At 37.8% G+C, this 26,655-nt stretch overlaps 2 protein-coding genes across 3 annotated transcripts in view; one reads left to right on the top strand and one right to left on the bottom strand.

Moving 5' to 3' along the window:
• Positions 1–13,246, bottom strand: part of ece2a (endothelin converting enzyme 2a) — an 80,202-nt gene extending 66,956 nt beyond the window's left edge. Inside the window, exons 1-2 of one of the 2 annotated variants that reach the window (XM_079877596.1) lie at positions 13,205–13,246; positions 12,668–12,831 (exon numbers count right to left, since the gene is read on the bottom strand). In XM_079877596.1, the coding sequence (XP_079733722.1) occupies positions 12,668–12,827 (160 nt within the window). In that variant the 5' untranslated portion in view covers positions 12,828–12,831; positions 13,205–13,246. Of the gene's footprint in view, positions 1–12,667; positions 12,832–13,062 lie in introns of both variants that reach the window. The other variant, XM_079877595.1, reaches the window with a different exon arrangement.
• A 1,142-nt stretch (positions 13,247–14,388) lies between these two features.
• On the top strand, positions 14,389–26,508 carry ncapd2 (non-SMC condensin I complex, subunit D2). The gene is made up of 32 exons (XM_079877778.1): positions 14,389–14,512; positions 14,826–14,953; positions 15,038–15,113; positions 16,287–16,345; positions 16,448–16,623; positions 17,051–17,196; positions 17,319–17,446; positions 17,550–17,673; positions 17,862–18,009; positions 18,585–18,782; positions 18,876–19,010; positions 19,787–19,874; positions 19,976–20,171; positions 20,254–20,372; positions 20,547–20,753; positions 20,912–21,086; positions 21,174–21,258; positions 21,347–21,483; positions 21,961–22,093; positions 22,380–22,455; positions 22,672–22,875; positions 23,357–23,514; positions 23,619–23,727; positions 23,884–24,007; positions 24,299–24,454; positions 24,857–25,034; positions 25,128–25,222; positions 25,316–25,396; positions 25,513–25,696; positions 25,808–25,964; positions 26,052–26,159; positions 26,254–26,508. Exons 2-32 carry the CDS (start codon positions 14,836–14,838, stop codon positions 26,331–26,333), a joined length of 4,158 nt encoding a protein of 1,385 aa, XP_079733904.1. The 5' UTR covers positions 14,389–14,512; positions 14,826–14,835; the 3' UTR covers positions 26,334–26,508.
• The last annotated feature ends 147 nt before the right edge of the window (positions 26,509–26,655 follow it).

Here is a 26,655-nt window from a genome sequence, read left to right as displayed (position 1 = left end):
TTTTATGCGATATTCCAAATTTGGATGGAAACCTAGCTATAGACAGACATTGCTTACATCATACCCTCAGGCAGGCACCGCAGATTCCAGTAGCACCTCACTGCAGTACACGAGATCCAGGGGGCGCAGTTGGATCCAGATTTAAAGGGGTCATGAACTGGATTGTTTTATTATTTTATAATGTTGCCTGGGGTGCCCTTATAATGTTAGTATGATTTTTACATAAAAAATTGTCATAATTTATAAATAAAAGCCATTTTTCCAAGCCTGATTTCTGCCTCAGATTTGAACGCTCCGTTTTAAGGGGCGTGTCTGCTGTGAGACTGCAGTGCAATCGCCCACTGCTGTGATTGGCTGACATGCTTGCAATGAAATAGCTAGTATTACATGAACTCTCTCGAAAACTTTTACTACGTTTTTACTATTACAGCTATCGAGATTAACAAATCGTGAAAAGTATCGTTTAAAGCATTATATTTAAATCTATTCCATCACATGAAAGGTTGCAGCATGATGAGCTCTGACTGAGCAGATGACAGACAGTCTGTTGATCGCGTGAATAAAGATCAAAAAAATATATCATTGCAACGCAATTTTTGCACTCTCACAAATGCTTACACCAAATCACAATGCAAACACGATGTGAGTACACAGTAAGAGCTTCGTTGTGTAGTGTAACAGTGTCATTATTTTATCACGAGTTTGGTGAGTGTCCAGATAAGCTCTCGCGGCTCGCGCTGTGCTGTTTGATTGACAGCTTGGGCGAAAGGGATCGTTCTTTGATCGCTTTCTGTAGGCTATATAATTTAATAACAGTTTAAAAAAAGATTATTTTCATAATACTACGAGAAATTATGTGAAGTTGATCGTTTAGCACTGATGCATAAACTGTATTGAACGATTTTAAGAGAAATATCTGAACTTGAATAATTACACCGAAATCACTGATCGCAGATCAGGCATTAGAATACACATGGTTACTTACATGTTGCTGGCAGATCCGTGTCGGGAAATTGTGATTGACTGATTTAATAAAGTTTAACCATGCTGGAATCCGAAGGAAGCTTATGCAGACTGTCTTCTTCCACAAACAGGCACTGCACAATATTTAGTAAACAGCATGTTTATTGCTTGGAAGTAGCTTGATCCGGTTTAGCAATTATCATGTCGTCCTATGTTATTTAGCATGTTTGGGCGAATCGGTGGGCGGGGCTAAACAGGCCGTGTTGAAGTAGGCGTTGATCTTCTTTTGTGGAGGCGGTGTTTTATCCTCTTTGACGTCATAGTTCCCCACTTTGAAAAACGAGTCGTTTGCTGAGCCTGATGTCTATAAAAGCTTTTATTGGACTAACAAGGTAGTTTTCAGTTCTGAAACTTACAGGATATTATTATAGTATGATGATCTCTTATATGTCAAAAGCTCAAGGAAACTTTGATTTCTCAGTTCATCACCCCTTTAAGGGGTGAAGATTGGTAGGTTTAGCGGTGGCGGTGGGTTTAGGGATCAGGGGGTGGAGATGGGTAGGTTTAGGTATATGTAAGGTGGGAGTAGCTGGATCTGGATCCAACTCCTCCCCCTGGATTTCGTGTTCTGCAGTGAGGACCATCTCGCAGATTCCGTCATAGTTGTTGCCTGTATTGCATAGTGTGTGCGTGAATGTGGGAGCGGAGGCATCAAGATAGGGGTGTGATCCTTTTGGGTAGGGGCATGTTTGTTTTGGTGATTTCAAATATCAACAGCGTTTACCAGAAAATGCCTGCTGTATCTTTAAGGTAAAAAAAATTTTTTTTTTTTTTTTTTTCTTTCAGAATGAGTTTCACTAAAGCATCATGGCAACACCAGCAATAAGCCTCTCTGTAATAATGCCCTCCAACTAACCTCTAGCTGGAACATTCTCATTACCTCTAACCCAGTTCATCATAATGAGCATGTACACACTCGCGTGCACACTCATGAATACCGTCATTCAGCGTTTTCCAGATACAGATGGCCAAATGAACAAACTGTTTCTGTGTGTTCGGACATTGACAAGTAAACAGCTGATATGAGCATACGTAAGGTACTCAGAGGTAAGGAGCTTACGAGGAAGTCATGGGGCACTGAACCATCATATGAGCGGTGTGTTCTGATGCTGGTAGGTGGTGTTCTGAGTCAGTGTTTTAATCAAAAATATAGTATAAACAAAGCATAATTTTGTACTTGTTGTGGATGTATACAAAAAAATATAGTAATTCTCTTTTGCAAAATGGTGCAGGAGGAATTTTCGTCTCAAAATCACACTCAGCTAATACGCTAAACAGTCACAAGACAAGAGTCAGTCGTGACAGAAACACTTGAGGTTTCACACACCCGTTCACATCTAGATTAACACACAACGAAGTGTGAGATGGGATACATAACACTAATTCCCACACATATCAGTACCGCTGCTGTCGAGAGATTGTCTTGTCTGTTAGTCAGACCCGAGATCTGTCAGGAGTCGACAGACACAACTCACTTCCGGTGGACAAACACCATCTGGCCCTCAAACACACCTCCAGAGAACTTCCAGTCCTTGAACAGTCACACATGCACACTTCAGGGAATGAATATAGTGTAATGCTTACTGTTTAATTAATGATACTACTGACTACATTACTGTGTTAACTGCTCACAATCAATGCAGATTTATTCATCTTTTTTGAGAACATTAAAAAAAAATTATTATATAAAAGATTACATGATATTATATAAAATTATATAAAAATATAACTTTGCATCTTCATACCATAATAGTGTGAGCATTTAATGGTACTTTTTATTAAAATATATAATAAATAAAATGTATATCAATCAAGTCAATCAATGTCATATTTACAAAAATAAATAAATAAATACTGTTTAAAAAAGTCAGTCAATACGTAGTTTTTTTTTGTAAATTAATATATTTATAGAGCAAAAATGCATTAAATTGATTTAAAAAAATTACTGTAAATTGTTACATTTTTAAAAACAAATTTATTTCAAATTAATGCTGTTCTTTCGAACGTTTTTATTCATTAAAGATTCCTTAAAAAAATAATCACAGTTTAAAAAAAAAAACAATCACGGTAATAATAAGAAATGTTTTTTCAGCACCAGATCAGATTTATTAGAAATATTTCTGAAGGATCATGATCATCTGACAAAGAAGACTGGAGTAACGGCTGCTAAACTGTGCATATAAAAAGAAGACTTAAAATAATTTGGCTGGAAAGTCAAAGGCTGAAAAATAGTAATGGAGTGACAGTCAAATGAAGGCATGTCACACTGCATTGTGCTGATCAGGTACAAACAGTGTAGACAGCTTTGTGTGTTAATTATACTGGGACCGATCTAGGTTTACCACATCAGTCTAGACAGACTAAGCTGCTGTTGTTTTGAAAACTTTACTTGGTGACAACATCATCCTGCCCTCTTGCCACTGGCGTTCAGTGGTTCTTTGTATAAGATCATCAAGTAAACAGGGCAAATGTAAAATTTTCCAGCACGGAATGGTGGAAAACATATGGAATGGGTTTGTGTCCTGATATAACGTAGGTGGGAAAAGTATTTCAGAGATGAGAAACTTCACTGCAGAATCCCTGGTTTCCATAGTTACAATTCACACTGCACCACTCAGAGTCAGAATTCAGACTTTGGCCTGTTCTAGTACAATGAAGTGGAAGTAAAACTAATACTGACCCAAAATCAGTCCCCCAGGGCCATCAATCTTAACCAGACCTGAAGCCAATATAAAATCTGAGCCAATGACAAACTTCTCTCAGCAGACAACTTATGAAAATCCAGCAGTCTGACAGCAAAGACAAACCACAAACACATTCAGAGAAGAACTAATGCCTGACTCACAGGTTTTGGGATCAACAACACACAAAGTGTTAATACAAATTAACCCAAGAGAGAAATATATGTAAGTGAATGTGAGTCAGAGTTGGTTAGTTGGATCCTTATGGAAATAGGATACAAGTGTGTTTGTGTGTGCGTGCGGTAGTGATGCGCGGATCACGGTTATATCTGCACGTCGGGTGCGGAGGTGTAAAGACAACCTGAAAACAATACTCGAGTAAAAGTAAAGATACCTTACAGTGAATATGACTCCATTACAAGTTACAAGTCACTTATTCCAATACCACTTGAGTAAAAGTCTTAGAGTATCTGGTTTTAAGAGTACTTAAGTATTTTACTCGCACTGAATGTAGGCTCAAAGATGCACACCTAAGAGACGTGCCAGTGAAAAAAACAAGAAAAGGTTGATTTGTGAGGAGAACAATCGCATGTTTATTTTCTAAAATTAAATTAAAACTGAACACCTTGATATTGCAATAAATCAAGGTTCTCAGTTAAAGTTTCAGTTAAGCTCAAGTAATCAAAAAGGGCATAAGTAAACCAATATCCTTCAGAAAGTTCGCTTCAATATAATAATATAATAATAATAATAATGTTAAAGGCATTATGCGGTCCGAATACAATGATACGATGTCCTACCTGAATTCATGGAAAAAAATGTACCTGAATGTTTTCCCAATATATCGGTTATCGGCTTTCAAATATAAAGAATTATCGGTTATTGGTATCGGCCAAAATTTTCATCGAAAATTTTCAAGAGAAATTTCAAAAAGGAGAATTAAAAACAAAACAAGAGGAAAGAAAGAAAGAAAGAAAGAGAAGTACCATATGTGAGCGTTTTAGTGAAGTAGTTAACCAGGACGAATCAAGTGCTAAATATGTGATATGTAACAGCTGTGAAACACTGTATATATGACAATAAACTAATAAAGCCTATATATTTGCTTGGGCTGAAAGTCTCTAATTTCTTGCGTGTGTGTGTGTTCGGGAAGTTGCAGTGACGGAAACAGTGACGTTCCAATTTAAGTTTGAAGGGAGTAAAAACCTATGTTTAGGCTATTAAGGAAATGCAATTTTCCCAAAGAAGAAATTTTACTTTAAATACATTTTCACTAAAAAGAAGCCTTTTTCAGTGTAATTTGATCCATATCATTATGCTTGACACTGATTATTAGAATAATTAAGTGACAATCGGGTGGGGGAGTTTTGGATGATTTTAATAGTGGATTTCGGGTGACGTTAGAGCTGATCTAGTGTACAGTTATCAGGTACAGGGTTAAACTCAAACCCTTTCATAAATCACACATACCCAAACAGTTTTCTTTCATGTGCATCCACTGCCCCATTTATCGGAGGAGAGCCCATCTATCATCCGAGCCCTGTTGCCCGGGTAACCCAGTTAACATTCCAGACACGAGTCGCAGAGAGAGAAATAAAGAGAGAGAGAATGGGAGGAATTCTCCCTGATCTCCAAACAAATAAGCAACACATTTAAGTCCACACAAGGGAGACACAAAGCCAGATTTTCACAAGGTCACATAATGCATATGTGCATTCTACAAGGTCATGCATAATACAAAATACATAAATATAACCTACACAAAACTATATCCAAAACACAAAATCTTTTATATAATTTTATATGCAGACACACAGTGCACCTCTTTAAAGTATAAAACACATGTATTTTTTTTATTATAGAAAATCACATCCACGACAAATTTAATTATATTTTTCCGCTTATACTGTATGCAAAACTAAGCAGAAAAAAAAAAATCAAGCATATTAGAATTTCTGGATTAATGGCTGCTGAAAATTCAACTTTGGCATGACAGGAATAAATTATATATTTAAATATATATTAAAATAGAAAATGGTTATTTTAATTTGTAAAAATATTCCACAATATTACTGCATTTTTTATCAAATAAATGAGACAAAGAAAAAATTTTTTTTTTTTTAAATACGGTATAGTGTATATAAAAGCAAATACGCACATTTTTACATGATAAAACTGTGAAACACTACATAAAGACGTATGCATAAAAAAAGGTCCAAACACGCAAAAAAAATGTATATGCAGGAACACCCATATAAAACTACACAAATATTTAGCTAATTTCACATCCATAAGATCACATCCAGTAATAAACACGCAACACAACACGTTTCATGCTTGTGTTGACAGCACCTGTCAAAACGACAATAGAACTCATTCAGATCATCAGCCAGCGGTTGTCTTATGCTTAAACAGTATATATTTAACAAAACAAAAAAAAACAATATCCAACACAAAAAGGCCATATTCTCTATGCAAGCACCCTCATTTGACTACCAAAAAAATCATTTCTATCAATATCACGCACAAAATTATAGTAAAACACACTATATTCTTATGAATATACAGTATGCATGCAAAATACATTAAAAAAGCCAAAACAAGACAGATATTCCCACTTGAGCACAACAGTGGGTGAGCACACACAATTCGCTCACATGCAACCCATTTCTTCATTCAATTTTCCCAACTTTCATTCATAAACTGCAGAAGTTGTGGTGGGGAGGGAGGGGGGTAACCCCCACATGACTGCAGTACCTTCCAGCAGGCATTGAACCCTCTCAGCCAATCAGACGGCAGGGGGAGAGGAAGGAAGAACAAAAAAGGATTGGCGGGGCCAAGTATATACCGCATAACACTGCAGCCTTCCCCTCCCCCACCGTTCATTCATTCGCTCGCTTTCTTTTCATTCATCCCTTCACTGATTCATTCATTCATTCATAAAGTGAAGTGGTGTATCTTTAACTCAACCGCAGCAGATCTAGACTGCAGGACTTGAGGGTTCAGAACGTCTCTGGGGGTAATGAATGCCGAGAGTGAGAGAAAAGAGATGCGAGCACGCTGACTCACTCTCATTCTGACCGATAGTGACTCATGATTTCTCTATTCAAGATGGTTCATTCAAAACTCAATTCCCTCAAACTCTTCAGGATTTCACTGAAGATGAAATGTGATTGTTCTGACTCACTACAAAAGGACACTTGAACGCATCTCTCCTTCTTTGTTAGCTTGTTCACTGCAGTGAAACCAATAGCAACCGAGAGAGGAGTGTGCATGGGGGGACCCTGCAGGAATGAGCTGCCATGGCACTTCAAAGACCACCCTATCACCTCCCTCCTCTATCTTTGCTCTTTCCATTCTGTCAGCAGTGACTCTAATGAATGCGAGTTTGCCCACTGACTGAGTGGAAAAAAAAAAACACTTGAGAAGACCTACTAGGAATACACATGGGTAAACAACATTAAAGGAATGCTCCGGGTTTAATACAAATCCATCAACAGCATAGTGTCAAATACCACAGAAAATTATATCTACTCATACCTCGGTTTGTAAAAATACAGACTGACATCAATTTCAATGGCCGCCGAACTACCGGTTTTAAAGAGATCGTTAAACCAAAAATGAAAATGTTGTCATCATTTACTCGCCCTTTTGGAGTCATGGCGTTTCAAACCTGTGTGATTTTCATTCTTCTGCAGAACACAAAAGAAGATATTTTTGAACACTGTTTCATCCAAAACAGTGTTGGACCCCATTTACTTTAATTGTAAAGAAAAAGAAGAGAAAAAAATTATTACTAAGACATTTTGCAAAAAAATCATCTTTTTGCGTTCTGCAGAAAAAGACAATGCCCCAGGGTTTGCAATGACATTAGAGTAAGTAAATGATGACAGTTTTCATTTTAGGGTAAACTATCATTTTTATCTATGGAATGTGCCAATATTTTCTGAATGTTATAGGTAGAAATTAATGGGTAACTGTGGTAAACACGATTTGTCCTGCAAACTTAATCTATAAAGACCACTTCTCAAAATCCAGTTATTTCCTGATGGATGTACTCGCAAAAACACGTACACTACCGTTAAAAAATTGGAGGCAAGTCATTTTTGAAAGAAAGAAACACTTTTATTCAGCAAGGATGAATTAAATTGATCAAAAGTTACACATTTAAAAATCTATTTCAAATAAATGCTGTTATTTTGAACTTCCTATCCATCATGTAAAAAGAAATGCATGACAGTTTCCAGAAAAATATGAAGCAGCACAACTGTTTTCAACACTGATAATAACAAGAAATGTTTCTTAAGCAGTAAATCAGCATATTAGAATGATTTCTGAAGGATCATGTGACACTGAAGACTGGAGTAATGATGCTGAAAATTCAGCTTTGCATCACAGGAATAAATTACATTATAAAATACATTAAAATAGAAAACAGTTATTTTAAATTGTAATATAATATTAAAGCTTTGGTGAGCATAAGAGACTTCTTCTAAAAACATTACTGAAGTACAATGAGTGCTAAACGCGATTTCTTGATCACTTTAACAAGTGTCCATTCTTACATACAGTTTAAACAGGCCATGAATTAAAGTCTCTTGTACCAAAAAAAGCCATAATATATTTATTCATTATCATTTCCACACCCCCACTACCATGGAACTAAACACAGTTTTTGCCACCTTTAAAACCACTATATGTAAATGACATCTGTTATGATCACATAACCTCCGCATGCTAGCACAGTTTACGCGTCGTTCATCAGGGTGAGACAAATTGCTGAACAGACATTGATATGCAAATGTGGTGATGGTTGTGCCATCATAGCCATGACTATTTACGATTTCGAATGAGTCATTTTTGCAGCTTTGTTCCCAATAATGGTCTGTGTGGACTAGGAAGGAAGTGTATATCTATAGTATATATCAAACTCTTATTTTAACAGATCAAATAAGATCTCGCTTTCCAAATTCTGTGTTTCATGTACACATACAGATGAAAGGCATGCTGGGATATTAACTGCCTCTGCTTGTGACAGAATCTGCTAATGTTAACTGAGGGGAATCCACTTCTCCTCATGCCACAAATCATTCCACATCCACAGAAACTTGAGACACATGCAGCTTTAACAGCCTGAGCTAGTGCATTCTGGGTAAGGGAGGACACAAATGTTGCAGTGGCAGTTCTGTAAGAACAGTGTCCTTGAGCATGGAAAAATTAAATAAACTGTCCAATTCTACCCTGATCCATTAGACATTAGTTATACGCACACACACACAAGAAGAGAACTGAGAAAGAGATGGACGGAGAGAAAGAGAACATTACATAACCAAAGATAACACAATCTCAAGCAATTCAGCAAGAAAGAAAAAAATAAATTTTATAACTATAAGATGAACAATGAAGTGACAGAGAATGTTCTATTTAGCAGCAATTTAGAGGTAAAAGGGTAATGACTGCTGCATTACATTAAAAAAACACTACATTAATTGTGTCAGAGGTCACAAGTGAAGCACATGAGAGAGGGTGTGCGGAAGAACTCCTCACCCTGTTCCCCGCTTGAGAAAGGTCATGGAGAGAGGGTGTTGTGGACTGCGGAGGGAACATGATGTGAGTGCAGAAAGGGTGTCTGTGTGGGGAGAGAGAATGAAAGAGAGAGAAACAGAGGAGGAGATAGAAAAGAAGAAAGGTGTTTCCTCACTGAGTTGATGAAATCAAATCCTATTTTTTTCATTAAACATGTATTCCTTAAGTCAGTCACTGGATATCTATACTGAAATATAAGTATTTATATATATATATATATATATATATATATATATATATATATTTACATACATACATATATATGTGTATATATATATATATATATATATGTGTGTATATATATATATATATACAGTACAGGCCAAAAGTTTGGACACATTACTATTTTTAATGTTTTTGAAAGAAGTTTCTTCTGCTCATCAAGCCTGCATTTATTTGAGCAAAAATACAGAAAAAAATGTAATATTGTGATATATTATTACAATTTAAAATAATTTGTTTTCAATTTATTATACTTTAAATTATCATTTATTTCTGTGATGCAAAGCTGAATTTTCAGGATCATTACTCCAGTCTATCAAATGATCCTTTAGAAATCATTCTAATATGATGATTCATTATCAAAGTTGGAAACAGTTCTGCTGCTTAATATTTTTTCATAACCTGTGATACTTTTTTAGGATACTTTGATGAATAAAAAGAAAAAGAAAAAAGCAAATGTTTTCAAGATAGAAATCTTTTATAACAACAATATACACTACTGGTCAGTAATTTGGGGTCAGTAATTTTTTTCTTTATTTTTTTTTTTAATAAATCAATAATTTTATTCAGCAAGGATGTGTTAAATTGATAAAAAGTGATAATAAAGAAGATTTATATTTAAAAAAAAAAAATTTATTTTGAATAAATGCAGTTCTTTTTAACCTTTTATTCATCAAATATATTAGGCAGCAGAACTATTTCCAACACTCATAATAAATCAGAACATTAGAATGATTTCTAAAGGATCATGTGATAGACTGGATGTCACATGTGACACTGAAGACTGGAGTAATGATCCTGAAAATTCAGCTTTGCATCACCGAAATAAATGATAATTTAAAGTATAATAAATTGAAAACCAATTATTTTACATTGTAATAATATATCACAATATTACATTTTTTTCTGTATTTTTGATCAAATAAATGCAGGCTTGATGAGCAGAAGAAACTTCTTTCAAAAACATTAAAAATAGTAATGTGTCCAAACTTTTGGCCTGTACTGTATATATATTTTTTTTTAATCAATTTAGCAAAATCGAACAACTAGCTCAGGGGTTTTCAAGGGGACTGGGAAAAATGGGGGGAAAAACAATAAATCTAAATACTAAAATAAGATTAAACTAATATAAATAGATTTAAACTAAATTAACTAAAATAAATTAAACATGATTTAAATACATTTGAAAAAATAAAATATTTTTTATCAAAAATAAAAAGGATTAAAAAAAATACAAATTAATTTAAATAAAAGAATGTAGTGATGCAACATAATAGAACCCAAGTATTTTCCAAATAATATTATACACATTTATAATACTAATTTTCACACTATTAATTTGATCTTTATACATTAAAACATATAGTTGCCTTCTAAATTTGAGGATGAGGGTCCTTCGCACAAGGAAGATCATGTTTGGGGGTCTGTGGCATCTAAAAGATTGAAAACCTCTGATCAAACTAACCAGAATCTACCCACATCAGACTAAAAAAACAACACAGACTGGGTTTAGGTTTCACAGACTGGGTTTAGATGAAGCCAGGATTAGGCCTTAGTTCAATTAGGACATTAAGTAGCTTTTATAAATATGTCTTAGAAAAAAACATTACTGGTATGCATCTTGAGACAAAACAACGGCACTGACATATTTTAAGATATGTTGCTATCAGTTACAAATAGCTCAAACATGCATTTTAGTCTGAGACTAGGCTTAAGCTTTGTCTGTGAAACTGGGCATACAATTCCAAGGTTAACCACTGGTCTTCAAACGCTAGGTTAGGAACACACTTCATTGATCCATGCTCTTTAAAGCTGCATGAAATAAAGATCAAATTGACCTACACTAGCCCCTAAACCAATGCGCTTTTATCATGCCACTTTAAGTGTTGGTAATTGGATTGAGATATAGCTGAACCCCAGGGGGATGGGAGCTTGTGTCAGTGCATTGAAGAACAGATCTGGATCTCAGAGAGCATGTCAGAGGTCTACGCTGAATATATAATCCATATTGTGAGTGAGTTGAGTAACACTGCCCCCTTCAGCTCATTGTTTGTCTGTCTGACATGATTTTTAAATAACAAATCTGGGAGTACAAAATCTTGAAAATGTATCAAGAAACAAAAGCTCCTTGTCTAGGCCAACCAGATGATAGGATACCATTCTTGAGCTTCTCTTTGTGATAAGTACTTGTGAATATTTTTCATATTTCTAGGTTCCTGGGGTTACATGCTTTTAAAAAGCTGGAACCGCAAGGAAGGTCATAGGTTCAAACCCTGTAAGGAGTTCCTGTATGTCCAACATGCCAACAAGCAACATGATCCCAGGATACCCAAAGGGGGACATCCCTGAAGGAACTGTACTGTCAAGCATCTGCGGAATAACTGATATTAGGATAATTAGAATAGAAGAACAAAACAGAAGTTGCAATAGCTCGTTGTGTTCTGTCTTCCGGTTTGTATTTCCACAGCATGAAGGTAAGATCTTACGGATTTATGAATGAACTGTTCGTTTTAAAATCTTCCTGGTCTACTGACATTTGTTATGACATCCACTTCAAACATTTCAATGCTCGTGATAACTTTTGTTAACCCTAAAATAAGTAAATCCTCTTCACCAACGAGTTACTCAGCGATGCCATAGAAATACATTGCTAACACAAAAATGGAAGTTCAAAGACAAAATCAAAATTCTAAAGATGGCTGCGCACTTGTTTCTCTGGCACATAAGGTCTTGATTTCATGGTGACTTTAACTAAAATGCAACTTGTGTTAGCAACCTAAATTTAACCATAAACAACAACCACATAAATCTTTGCTATGCAAAGATAAATATAAAGATGAATAACTCGGGATACATTATATCAATTTGCTCATTAAAGATGGATCCAGAGAGTGTTTGCTAACATTTGGCTCTTATTCGTCTCAACAGCACCGGTGCACAGCATTTTAATATATTTTCGGGAAACTGGTATTTCTTTTCAAATTATGAAATTGGCAACCAAAAAATAGACATCAAAAAATAGACTGGGTGCACCAAAAAAAGTGCAGTAGCGCCCCCTACTGATCATAGGTATTATACGCAATAAAACAATATAAAATATTACTCATATTCAACATTTCAAATTGTAAATGTAGTTTTTGGACTGTCTAACTTACCCAGCATCAAAATGTTTTCTTCAGATCCCACATGCTGTTTGAGCAGATGTCCAAATTTAGTGAAGTCCCCGAACCACTCGAAGCTCTCCTCCGTCCGGTACCGCTCATTCCAGTAATCCACATCTTTATATCTGGCGTTAGAGTCCGGCAAATAGTCCATCCTTCTTTAAAATATAAACGAAAGCCCTACTGTTATTAAATGAATACAGGCTTGTTATTAAAATATTCGTTGCTGACTGTCATATCAACTATTGTGATGGTTTGTATCTGTAAATACTGTCTGATCTGTAAATATTTTGCATAATGTTGGTTCAGAAACACTGATAGTTCAATGCGGTTAGAACTAGGTCAGCTGGCAAACTGTAAAATAAACATCGGTATCCAGAGGCTCTTACCAGCTCAATATATGTATCAGTTTTAATATGAATTAAAACATGTGCGTCTAAAACACTGAATAAAAGAATGGGCGAAGTTACTAGCGGGTATTTTTGTCTGACAAGACAACCCACATGTGTTTCTTTTTTCATGCACTCTAACCTCGTGTGGTCATCGTGACGCCAAGTGTGGGAAATTAATGCAATGATGTCAAAATAAAAGTTTAACTAAACGCAAGAGGTTGATATTGGGAAATGAACTTTTTTTATGTTCGTTTTTATGTATTTTATGTACACAATTTACCTCTGATTTATTGTAGAGTTTCGTTGTAGGTGCTTCCAATCACAATCAATCGACACTATCATCATTTAGTTTCCTAACTGCCCATACAGTCTATATCAGCCTTTCAATGCTTGATCGTCTCTCTTTAGAAGGATTCATCTGCACTGTTCACAGCTTTTATTTGCAGTCATTGTTATTCTGAATGGTCACTGATGATGATGGTCCTGTGAAGAGACTTGGTAAATCGTTGATACAACGTTCCAAAAACGAGACAGAGGGACTAAATAATTAAATAATTTAAATGTTCTTTAAAGAGTAAAATAAAACAAAAACAACCAGAACAAACACAATACACTGGGGCTGTGAAATGATTAATCGCGATTAATCGCATCCAAAATAAAAGTTTGTTTACATAATATATGTGTGTACTGTGTATAATAATTTTGTATATATAAATACACACACATGCATGTTTTTATTTAAGAAATATTTGCATCTATATACTGTATATAATTTATATTATATATAAATATAAATATTTTATATATAAATAACACATTTTTCTTAAATATATACATGCAAGTGTGTGGATTTATATATACAAAATTATTATACACAGTACACACACATATATTATGTAAACACAAACTTTTATTTTGGATGCGATTAATCGCGATTAATCTTTTTACAGCCCTTAAACATATAATGCATACAAGACACTCCAACATAAGTGAGATGGTAAAACTACAATAAATAAGAAGAGGTTTATGGAAATGTATGTAGGCTACTTTTTACTTATAAAACATTATTTCCCCATAAATGTATACTTTCAAAATTCATAGTGTTTACAAAATATTTGTTTGTTTGTTTTTACAAAATTGTACCGTAACATTGCATGAGTTGTTTTTAATGGCCACATAACCGTATGTGTTTTTTAGTGTAGCATTTTTATATTCTTTAAAAATCTCAAAATCTCTAAAACATTATCGCAGAGTAGTGTGGCGCCCTCTACTGATGACTTGAGCACATGTGTGAGTAGGCGGAGTCAGTGATGACGTCCTTCCGTTGGCGCGCTGTGTGAAATTCAAAGCTGCGACCCAAACCGTTCAGTCAATCCAGTCAACTTTCTTTCTTCGGGTTAGTTCATCTGATTTGGTGTTGTTCGGAATAAAGCGGTCGGTTTGCACGGTAGGTTTTCGGATATGCGATATTACTTTTTAAAAACATTGGAAAGTGTCGTTTACTAAGAAAAATAGAGTTTTGTCTGTTCCTACTGTGAGTTAGCGTAGCATGTTAGCTTACCCTGTCAAACAAAACAAACGTTTTGCTTCAGTGTAAAATCAAATAAAACTCGTTATTTTGCGTTTATGTTAAACGAGGTACTGATTTAACTACAATGACCTCTGTAAGACATACAGATGTAAACGTGTTTTTCTGCTCCTACGTTGCAGTGTCTTTGGTTCCTTCAGATAAACATTTATATTCACTGCTTGTTGTTCAGGGGTGCGGAGATGTCGTGGGATTTTATCGTGCCGGTTTGTTCGGATGATCTCGTGAAGTCTGGTGCTGTTAACCAGTATGTGGTTCAGGATGTGCTGTCTGCTAAACAGCTCCCCTCTCACATCAACAGTAAGTCCTGCTGGGCTCTTTTAATCTGTTTACATTTCATTATTTCTGTAGTGGAATAATGACTTTTTTCTGTCTCTTACGAAGGCTTTAAAGCAGCACTGAGAAGTCAAGGGTCCCTGTGCATCCTGGAGCATTTTGACACAGCATACAGTGTTTTGCAGTAAGTGTGGACACACATTCTCATAAAAAGTGATTTTTTTTTTTAGATAAATTAGTGTAAAATTGATTCAAGTTTTGTTATACAATCTACATGTTATGGCAACAGTTAAACCTGCAAACTAGGTATTTTACAGTATTAATACAAAGAGGTGATGAATCATTCAATTAATCCAAGGCAACCATAATAACTAGGGTTGGGTATCATTTTAAATGTAAGAATTCGAATCACAATTCCAAGTCAAACATTTTGATGTTTCATATTTATTTGTTTCATCATTTTCATGTTTATTGTGTCTTTTTGCAAAACAATCTGTTGCAGCTAAATAATGCCATGAACAAAAACCAGCAGCCTAAAGAACAACTAACTAATAAACTAAGGCCTGGGTTCACATGCACACACAATGCATGACAAGAAACCAATATGGGTATAAAACCGAGCTAAATGCATAACAGATGGGTGAGGGGTAGCTATGTTATGAGTCCTGTTAAACATTAAAGGGATAGTTCACCCAAAAATGAAAATTCTGTCATTTTAATTACTCACCCTCATGTCGTTCTATGTCGTAAGACTTTTGTTCATATTCGGAACACAAATGAAGATCTTTTTGATGAAACCCGAGAGCTCTCTGTCCCTCCATTGATAGCTACGCAACACCACGCTTCAAAAAGTTCATTAAGAGATTGTAAAACTAATCCATATAAATTGAGCGGTTTAGTCCAAATTTTCATTGGTTCTTGCAGAAGCTCAAACATGTACAATCACACACGAAAATGAACCTCGTTGGTGAACATGCTTGAGCTTCCGTTTACCACAACTGATGTGTGAGTTGATAAATGTTTGTGAATAAAAGTTTTATATTCAATCTGTTTATCATATAAAGCAATTGTGTTTCTCCAGAAATTTTGGACTAAACTGCTCAATTCTTATGGATTAGTTTTATGATCTCTTTATGAACTTTTTAAAGCGTCAAAGTGGCTGTTGCTTAACTGTCAAGTAAGGGACAGAAAACTCTCAGATTTCATAAATAACTTCATTTGTGTTTTGAAGATTATTGAAAGTCTTACCGGTTTGGAACGACATGAGGGTGAGTAATTAATGACAATTGAAATTTTTGGGTGAACTATTGCTTTAACTCGACGACTTGGCTAAGCAAAATTTTCTGATTGCGTTTAGACATTGTCGCACAGTGGATGTGGCGGTGAAAGAAGACATGCTGGAGTTGCTGATACAAGGTTGGTATCTCTCATAATAATCAAACTAAATAATTCTAGTTATGTTCAAAGAATCAAAACTACATTTCCAACAATGTGTCACAATGCTGTCTTCGTTCTCAGTGGTCAGGGGTCTGTCGGTTTCCCTGCCGTCTCTCCTCCTGTCGGGCTCTCTGTCAGCTGTGGACCGCAAACAGCAGCTCAACGCTGTGAAAATGAGTGTGTTTCTGCTCTGCAAACTCACAGAAACACTTGAGAGCGACTCATACAGGGAGACTATCGTCACAGCACCCAGCAAGGTACAGCTGGATGTTATCAAGTTTTTAATTCGTGTTATACTATGCCCCATGATGAGAACAAGGCAAATATGAGCTTATTGGCTGGGATCTTGTGTTCTCTTGTTATCTGATTGGTGGGTAATCTTGGCAGAGCAGTGGAGATTTGCTGCGCTGCTGTAAGGGCCCACCCATATTGATGCCAGCTGTCACTCATAATACAATTCTCCTTTAGAAATGGACATTTGTGGCTGATTTGACAGCTTACAGTGTGTGTGTTTGAGTATGTCCCTGAGTGTGTGTGTAAATGTGTCAGTTAGCAAAGAGTCACATCTCCTAATGAGCCCACCAGCTGTGAATCTCTTCTTTGGTAATCTGAGGGCAACAACTGTTGCTTGTGAGCTTGTTGATTTTGTGTACAACGTATTAAACGTCTCTGTGTTTCTTTCAGGGTCGTAAGAAGGATAAAGGTGCAGGAAAAGGTCTCCTGCAGTGGGACAGTGAGAGAGAGACAGTTCTTCAGTGTTTGACTCAACTGCTGCAGCTGGACATTCGCACACTGTGGAGTCTGTCTCTAGTGGAGGAAGAGTTTGTCAGGTAACTGTCTTCCTCTTAAACTGTCACTCACCCTTGCTCTGTTTAATCTTTTTAAACTTTCTATGTCTTCATTGATCACAAGTGTCAGTTTTTGTTTGTGCAATGTGTGTCGGTTTATGTAGCTGTGTGACATGCTGTTGCTATAAACTCCTGGAAAACCCCACCATAAGCCACGTAAAGAGCAAGTCCACCAGAGACGCCATCATTCACGTCCTCGGAATCATGGTGAAGAAATACAATCACATGTTGGGTGGGTTTATATGCACATCACACACCCATGAGTGGGTTTGCAATGCTGTAGCCTAGATGTTGAGCTGAGTGTTGTCTGAATATGCTCTCTCTGTCTTGTACAGGAGCATGTGTTAAGGTGATTCAGCTCCTGCAGCACTTTGAGCAGCTGGCGTCAGTGTGTGCACAAGCTGTGGCTGCCTGGAGCACAGAGTATGGGGTCAAGGCCATCGTTGGAGAGGTCATGAGGTGAAATTGAAGTCTTTTTAGTGTTGTTCTTATACTTGAATAGTATTACTGGGTATATAGATTGTGCTTTACAGATTTGACCAGCAAGTATAGTCAATAGTTCTCTATCTTTTTTACTCCATGGCCCCCTTTGTCTAAGACAATATTTGGAAAATCCTTCTGTATAACCTGATGTGTATGTATTTCAGAGAGATCGGTCAAAAGTCGAGTGAGGAACTAGCGAGAGAAGCTTCAGGTGTGAAGGCTTTCTCCAGCTTTCTGTCTGAACTCAGTACTCTGGTACCCGAAACCATGATCCCCAACATCAGTGTTCTCCTGGCTCACCTGGAAGGAGAGGTACAGTCGCATATGTTCTCTATTGCATCACTTCTGTCATTGGATTTTTGCCCAGTGATGAGACCAAGGCGAATATGAGCCCACTGAATTTGAGTCTGAGCTCTCCTGTGTTCCTATTGGCTGGTAATCTTGGCTGGGCAGTGAAGGTTTGCTGTCTGGCTGTAAGGGCCTGCCTACATCCAACAAGCCTCTTCCTCTTAAATTCCTATCCTTTGAAGATATAGGGGAGGAGAAAGGAGGGGGCTTACAGTTGTTGTTTTCGTGTGTGTGTGGGGGGTCACAGGTTGAGTCTCAGTTCTCTGGAATAATTCTGTTGGCGTTGAGCTCTCTCTTTGGTAATCTGAGGGCAACCGTTAAAGAAAGTTTTATATTTTATAGTTTAACTTTCTTTTTTGACTGCTATTTATATGAATGCATTTAGCAGCTGCTTTTATCCAAAGCAACTTACAATTGTGGAGCATGAGCAGTTTGTCACAGAGCCAGCAATGTTTGCAGAATACAATGCATCTTTATTAGAAAGAAATTAGGAAACACTAGAGCAAAGAAGTGTTAACTTGTTGTTTATGTTTGGACAGAGTCCGAGTCTGCGAGTGGCTGTGTGTGAGGTTCTCGGGGATGTTCTGGTCCGGGTTCTGTCTGGTGATAAGCTGGATGATTCTGCTCGTGCCGACCGAGATCGCTTTCTGGACACACTGCAGGAGCACATCCATGATGCCCACTCGCATGTCCGAGCACGTGTGCTGCAGGTCTATGCACGTATTGTCAACAGTAAGGTGAGTGGCTTGTGAGGTCCCCCCCTTTTCATGACAACAGAAAACAAGGTGTATTTTTCTTGAGATATATAATTCTCCTTCTCCCTCTGACAGGCCTTGCCACTGTGCAGGTACACTGAAGTTATGGAGCTGACCGTCGGGCGTCTGGGTGATAAGTCTGTCCATGTGTGTAAGAGTGCCATCCAGCTGCTGGCTGCCTTCATTGCTCATAACCCTTACAGCTGCAAGGTATAAACATGCTCAATTAAAACATCTTGTACATATCCTACTGTACAAAAGTTTGCTGTCAGTAATTTTTTTTGTTTTTTAACTCTGCCAAGGACATATTACATGCATCAAATGTGCCACTAAAGACATTTACATTGTTACAAAAATTATTTCAAATAAATGCTCTTCTTTTTAACTTTCTATTCAAAGAATAGCACTACTGTTTTCACAATATAATTTTTTACTATATTGTTGAACAAAATAAAAACTTCCTTAAAGGAGCTGTATGTAAGAAATGTATTTCAATTAATCATAAAATGGCCCTGATATGTCACTAGACATTAAGAAATCATGTTCATTTCAAATACTTATATCACTGACAAAAGTAGTACGGCCAGGATATTGTCATTTAAAAAGTGAAGTTGCAGCCCTCAACTGATGTTGATGTTGTCATCTTGTGTTTTGGCCTGAAGCGCCGCCCTCCATCTATCTACCAATCACGAAGTCAGTAGTGTTTCTGCATCCGGGTTGCCAGCTCTGCTCTAGTTACCACAGCTGCAGCTACAAACTGCAGCCTATGTTCCTGCTGGATCCTGCAGCCTATCTGGCAACCTCGAGTCAGGGGGAGGGGGAGGGGATACACCGCTCTATACAGTAATTTGAAAGTGATTGCAGTACCAGTTTTGGCCACAATCTTACATACAGCTCCTTTAAATCTTAACTCAAACTTTTGAGCAGACATACTTAATCTGTTTACAGAAATTAAATATACCTGTTTTTGTTATTTCTGTGTTAAGTTAAGCAGTGTAGACCTAAAAAAGCCCCTGGATAAGGAGATGGCCAAATTAAAAGAGATGAGAGAGAACCAGAAAGAGCAAGAGCCTGGTATGTTGCTTTTATAATTGAATTGTTCCTTTCAGTCTTTAGCTGGTCACTATTACTATCAATTTGTGTCCAGCTGTAAGATTATAGCTTTGTGTTTGTAGTTGCAGTCATCACAGCAGCCGATCTTTGGGATGCAATGAAGCCAGAGGTGGAGATGACCGTGAAAGCACAGCTGGAGCCTGGAAGTGAGGAAGAAGAAGAGGAGGTGGTGGAGGAGGAGACTGGGGGAGAGGAGGAAAGAAGCGACCGGGACACTGCTATCCAAATTGCACAGCTTCTCCGGGAAAGTAAATACAGGTACATGTGAACTAACACACATTCTCTCATACCCTTATTTCTGCACACAGACATGCAATATGTGGTGTTTAACTGTGTGTAGGAAGGCAGTTGGTCTGTGTATGAGGGCACACTCCCTGTTCCCGGAGTCATCATTCTTCTCAGATCTGGCTGACTTGAATGCAGAAAAGCTGATCAACACACTCGCAACACTTTTCAAGGGTATGTTTTTTGGTACTTTGAATGGTCTAAATAACTTCCATTTTAAAGCATCATGGTGAGGAGCTGAGGAGCACGATAGTGTCAGACAGAAACTTGTGCATTGTCTCACCTCCTTAGATAAGATGACAGGGTTCCTAGTCCAAATAAAAACATGGTGTGCATCTCTCTTCTCAGGCCCAGAGCAGGAGACACCTGAGGCTGTGACGAGCGAAGCTCCACTCACCCCACAGAAAGAGGATGGAGGCAATGAAGGGAGAGAGAGTGAACTCAAGAAGCAGGAGATGTTGGTTCAGTACTTGAAAGACACAGAGAGCTTTGCTCTACAAGTGGAAAGAGCCATTGCTGTCATTAACAACATGCTGTACTGGAAAACTACCACAGGTAATTACTATAAAGTACCTGCTTTTTTTCTCAATAATTCCTCAAATATACGTCACAATACAGAAGAAGAGATCTGTTGCCACTTCGGTTTCATCGTGACATTCAATATGTATAAGTTGACAGTGTTTAGTTTTCTCTGACTGGTCTCCCTCTCTCAGTTGTGCAGGAGGCGGTGCAGTTCTGTGTCACAGCATTTGAGTTTAGTGTGGCTGACTCTGTGTGTGGAGTCAGAAAGATGCTGCCTCTGGTCTGGTCCACTGATGTTACAATCAAGGACGCCATTATCCAGGCCTACAGGCGCCTGTACCTCAACCCTCATGGGGACAACACCAGGTATGCAAATATTTTGGTTTGTTCAAGGCTAAAAGAGTACAATTTAATATACTGTAGCTCAAATGGCTTTTTGTGTTTGTCCGTCAGAGCGAAGGCTCAGACTTTAGTTGACAATCTGTCAGAGCTGATGGTCGATGCTTCATTGGGAACAGTCCAGTGTCTGGAGGAGATTGTGAGTTTCTTTAGCCCCTCATTTAAGCAGTCACTCCCACACTGTATTTTTTTGACAGTTGTTGTTGTTGTTTTTTTTCTTGGTGCAGGTCCAGGAGTTTTTCAGCAATGAGAGTGCCCTGCAGACTTCAGTGGTACAGGTTTTGTGGGAGAGGTTCTCTGGTAAACGAGAGACTAAAGCACTTCATAGGAGAGCTGCAGTGCTACTGCTGGGCATGGCAGCACGGTGAGACCTTCAAACTCTTAATACTTCCTGGATGTGTTAGTCAATGATTCAGTTGAACTGATTTTGTCAAAGCATAATAAAAATGTTGCCCAATGATGAGACCAAGGCGAATGTGAGCTCAGTGGGTAAGAGTCAGAGCTCTCCTGTGCTCCTTATGGCTGGTAATCTTGGCTGGGCAGTGGAGATTTGCTGCTTTGCTGTAAGGGCCTGCCTACATTAAGTTAGTTCTTCCCCTCAAGCTCTCCTTCAGAGAAATGCAGGAGAGAGAGGGGAAGGGTAGTCATAGAGTGTGTGTGTGTGTGTGTGTGTGTGTGGAGACATGGGTCGAAGCTCTGTTCTCTGTAATGTCCAATGAGCTATGTGCTGGTTCTTTGGTAATCTGAGGGCGTTCTTGTCTTTGACATGCTGCTTAAGAAATATAGTATTTTGAGGCATGGTGAACTACTTGTCTAACCTTTTTTTTTGGTTTGTGTTTAGTGCTGAGAGGGAGGTGGTTCTGAGTAATTTGGACACACTCTGCTCTGTCGCTCTGGGTGAGAAGGTTGCAGAAGATTATCTGCTGGCTCGAGACACACTCATTACCATCGTTAATATAACAGACTATGTGAGGGTATGTATACACTGTATTTACTACCCTTGAAAAGATTGGAGGAACTTTTTTTTTTTTTTTCAAATGTTTTTGAAACGTCTCTTATGCTCACCGAGGAAGCATTTTCTTCTAAATATACAGTAAAAACTATAGTATTGTGAAATATTACAATTTAAAATCATGGTTTTAAGATATTTTAAAGTGTGATTTCTTCCTGTGATGGCCAAGGTGAATTTACAGAAGCAATTACTCCAGGCTTCAGTGTCACATTCTAATATGCTGATTTGTATGTTCTTGTGTGTTTAAGCAATCCAAGGGTGTCCCCTTCAGGCTTCCAATGGACCACCATCTCTTCAGCTGTCTGTCCCAGGCCATTGCTGATGGTGTGTTTTAGCTTTTTTTGGTGTTTACACCTCGTATTAGCTTTTGTCTTGGGTGATCTGATCACAAGTGTTGGTTAAAAACCTTGCTTTGCCACAATCACCCAATCTGTTGATGTCGAATGTAACATGGTCTTTCTCTCATTTCCCTCTTTCTCATCTAATTTCTCTTTCATACATATCTCCTGTTTGGTAATGGCAGTATCTTCATTTGAACAGGAGTTGTCCAGTCTGACCCCCATTGGCAGACCTTCATGGAACAGGCTGTCCGTCTCATCTACTTCTTAGCAGAGTCACCTGACCAGCTGTGTTCCCATCTCCTCCAGCGCTCTGCTCGTCTCCTGTTGGAACAAATCACAGAGGGCAGAGAGTCCATCCAAACACAACTGCAGGAAGGTGTGTCCCAGGGCTCTGAGGAGCAAGGTAATGTGGACACAAGATGGAACTTTTTGCATAATTTTAGAAAATGTTTAGGGTCATTAAGTTTTCAAAAGAAAATCTGTGCTTTTATTCAGCAATGAGGCATTCAACTGATCAAAAGACTTTTACATTGTTACAAAATACATTGTTCTATTTCTATTCAAAGAAATAGTTTCCACAAAAATATTAAGTAGCACAACTGTTTCAACATTGATTTGGCTAGTACGAGATGTTTCTTAATTAGAATGATTTCTGAAGGATCATGTGACACTGAAGACTGTAGTAATGATGCTACAGTCTTCAGATGCAATTCTACTTTGCCATCTAACTAATAAACTGCATTTTAAAATACTGTATATTAAAATGTTATATTTTAAAATTAATAGTTCAGAATATTACTATTTCTGATCAAAAAATGCAGCCTTGGTGAGCATAAGAGACTCGAACGTTTGGGGTCAGTAAGATTTTCTCATTTGTTTTCTAGTGAATTGTGTGAGCTTGGCCCAGGTGCTGTCACTGTGTGGAGCTGTGGCCTTCTGGCAGGTATCTCACCTTGAGAGGAGTGTCAGCTCTGAGCTACGGAGAAGGAGAGGACAAAAGGAAGAAGAGGAGGAGAAAGAGAAGGCACCTGCCAACAAAAAGGTTAATGACAGGCCCCTGTTTGGTTGTTACCTGTTTTCTGCACTATCACATTAAAGTGTTGCAGCATTATAATGCTGCTGACTGATTTGTGCCTCTTTTGCTAGACGGCTAATGACAGTTGTGTGGATGAGGAGCTTGGGCTAGTTGGCGCTTCAGCTGAAGACACTGAAGCTGAGTTTATCCGCAAGATCTGTGAGACTGAGTTATTAGCCGGTGAGCCCATCTAATGAAACAAATTTGATGGTCTTTGATCTTAATGTTTTGGCTTGGAATGCAGAAAATGAATTCCTCATTGTTTATTGAAGGATTTACCTGCTTGACAAAGCACTAAAGCACTGATCCCTGTTGCACTGTGATCTCTTTGTGCAGAAGGGAACATGTTGAGTGCATTTCTGCCTCTGCTGGTGAAAGTTTGCAGTTCTCCAGGCAAATATTCCCATCCTCAACTCACCACTGCTGCCTGCCTGGCTCTGTCTCAGTATATGATGATCAGGTATTTATATTATATTTTACACCAAAGTTTAAACATTTGCGGTTGGTAAGTTTTGTCAATTTTAGAAAAGTCAAAAAAGCCTTGAATCTGCAAAAATCTAAAAAAAAAAAGCCAGCATTAATTTAATTTTTATTTTAAGAATTCCTTGAATGGAAGCTTCAAAAATAACAGCATTTATTGGAAATTAAAATCTTTTGTAACATTGTCTTTACTGCCAAAACGTTTGAACTTATTATATTGTATAATATTTGCTTCTTTAGGCAAGCAATGTTAACATCTGTCTTTCTCTAGTCCTCCTGTTTGTAAGGACAATATCAGGCTGCTGTTCACGGTGCTGGAGAAATCCCCACTTCCTGTTGTCAGAGCCAACACAATTGTTGCTCTTGGTGATCTAACAGTCCGCTTTCCCAACATCCTGGAACCCTGGACACCCAACCTTTATGCCAGGTAGCTCCAAACCAAAAGATCTTTCGTGAATTTCTGTCTGATAAACAACTACTGGTTTTGGGATGTTTTGCATAATTGGTTGTTCCAGAAAGAAATCGTTCTTGCCACCTTACTAAACTTATTACTTTGCTTAAATTAGTTATATTTACTGTTAATTTTGTTATATTTACTGTTAATTTTGTATGTATGCTTGGATTTGTCATGAAGAAGTGTTTATGTAAACTACCGTATGAGTTGAAATATAATAGCTCTGTTAATTTTAACCTATAATATTATAGAGCATCTGCAAATATCATTCTGAATAATCAGCTATCAGACCCTCTGAGTATTTAGTATCGGTGCATGTATAGTTGAAATGTTTATTACTGTGTGGTGATCAGTATTGTAACTGATTTGTCTTAGGTTGAGTGATGAAAATTCATCTGTGCGTCTGACCGCCATCATGGTTTTGACGCAGCTGGTGCTTAAGGATGTGATGAAGGTCAAAGGTCAGGTTAGTGAGGTTGCAGTGCTGCTGCTAGACCCCGAGCCACACATTGCCAGCCTCGCTCTCAACTTCTTCAACGAGCTCTCTGCAAAGGTAGCTTTTCCACTGCAGCTCTGCTGTCTCATATCCCCCTCATAACTCTGAAAACAATAAGTCCCAATTCTAATACTCTGCTTATATCTTCAGGACAACGCCATTTACAACCTGCTTCCAGACATCATCAGCCGATTATCTGATCCTGAGCGTGGAATGAAGGAGGAGGATTTCAACACCATCATGAAGTGAGATATCGTTAATGCTGTTATTGCAGTTTCATTTATTCTACATGACAAATCACTTTGATTTAACTTTCTCTCTCTCTCTCTCTCTCTCAGACAACTCTTTTCCTACATCACTAAAGAGAGACAGACGGAGAGTTTAGTGGAGAAGCTCTGCCAACGATTCAGAACTGCAAAGTGAGTTTCGGACACATTAATAGAGCAGCATTTCTGTTGTAAGATTGGGCTGCTTTATGACATGATCAGTCTGAATCTCCCTCTTATGTGTAATCTGTCCTGTGTTCTGTCTGCAGGACCGAGCGTCAGTGGGCAGATCTGGCCGTGTCTCTTTCCCTGTTGTCTGTGTGTGAGCGAGGTTTCAAGAAGCTGCAGGAGTGCTGGGACTGTTACAGTGATAAACTCACTGAGCCTGGAGTCTATCAGCCTCTCCTGTCCATTGCGGCCAAACTCCGTAGAAGAGCCAAACCACAGTTTAAGGTACTACAGTTGCAAATGTGTGGTGGCAAAACGGTGTACACAGAGCATTGATCGTGACTTGGTGACCGTTTGCTGTTTGTTCTAGTATGCTGAAAGTAGCTGTTTGTTTAGGCACAGGTTGAAGACTATGAGAAGCGTTTGACGGCTGTTCACACTAAAGGGCTGGAGAATGTGGAGAGCGAGGAGAGAGAACCGCAGACAGGAGACACACAGAGCCAAAACTTACATACGCCACAGCCACTCAAGAGTGTGCGCAAATCCACACGAGGTAAAGGTTCAAGCTAATTGTTCGCAAACATACGATAAATAATTCTATTATAAAATGAATCTCATTGTGCATCTCCCTCTCCTTCAGGCCGTGGTAAACCGAAGTTGGATGACAGTGATCTTGTAACCCCAAGAAAATCTTGTTCTCGTCCCAAACCTGCCATCATCTTTACCAGTGATGAAGAGGAGGAAGAGGGTCAGTTACTTTCATATAATTCTTTTTTTTATCTCTTGATTGTTTAGCAGAGCTCTCATTAACATGCTTCATTCTGATTTTTTTTTTTTTGCAGATGCTGTCATGGCTGAGAGTGAGACTCCTAAAGTGACGACACCCATCGCCCGCACACGACGCACTCGTCTCAGACACTGAGCGATCTTTTTGATTTGATTTTTTTCAGAATTTTTTTTAATACCATTTTGTCTTATTTTAAATGTATTATGTCTGTGACTTTTAAATGTTTAATGTTTGAGTTGTCATGGGTATGGTATAATCTCTGTGGATTTTTAATTAAACGTTTTCAAAACAAAAAACAGCTCTGAAGGTTTATGTTGTTGCGTATAATTATTGTTGTTGTTGTCTTTTTTTTTGTTTTTTTTTATGCAAGTGCTTTTAAAATGGCAGTTTTCACATCTGTTGAAGGTTTACGCATTTATTAACTTAACTAAATTCCATAAATTAGCATGTACTGTCA

This window comes from Squalius cephalus, assembly GCF_949319135.1.
Source record: "Squalius cephalus genome assembly, chromosome: 7".
NCBI lineage: Eukaryota > Metazoa > Chordata > Actinopteri > Cypriniformes > Leuciscidae > Squalius > Squalius cephalus.
Note: the sequence above shows the minus strand (reverse complement) of the source record. Positions and strands in the feature narration are given on the sequence as shown.

What these genes read in the sequence shown, in the direction of transcription:
- ncapd2 (XM_079877778.1), top strand. Translation starts at nt 14,836, where the DNA reads ATGTCGTGGGATTTTATCGTGCCGGTTTGTTCGGATGATCTCGTGAAG. An exon ending in ATAACCCTTACAGCTGCAAG is followed by an intron (nt 19,011 to 19,786) that starts GTATAAACATGC and finishes TTCTGTGTTAAG; the next exon opens with TTAAGCAGTGTAGACCTAAA. An exon ending in CCAGAAAGAGCAAGAGCCTG is followed by an intron (nt 19,875 to 19,975) that starts GTATGTTGCTTT and finishes TTGTGTTTGTAG; the next exon opens with TTGCAGTCATCACAGCAGCC.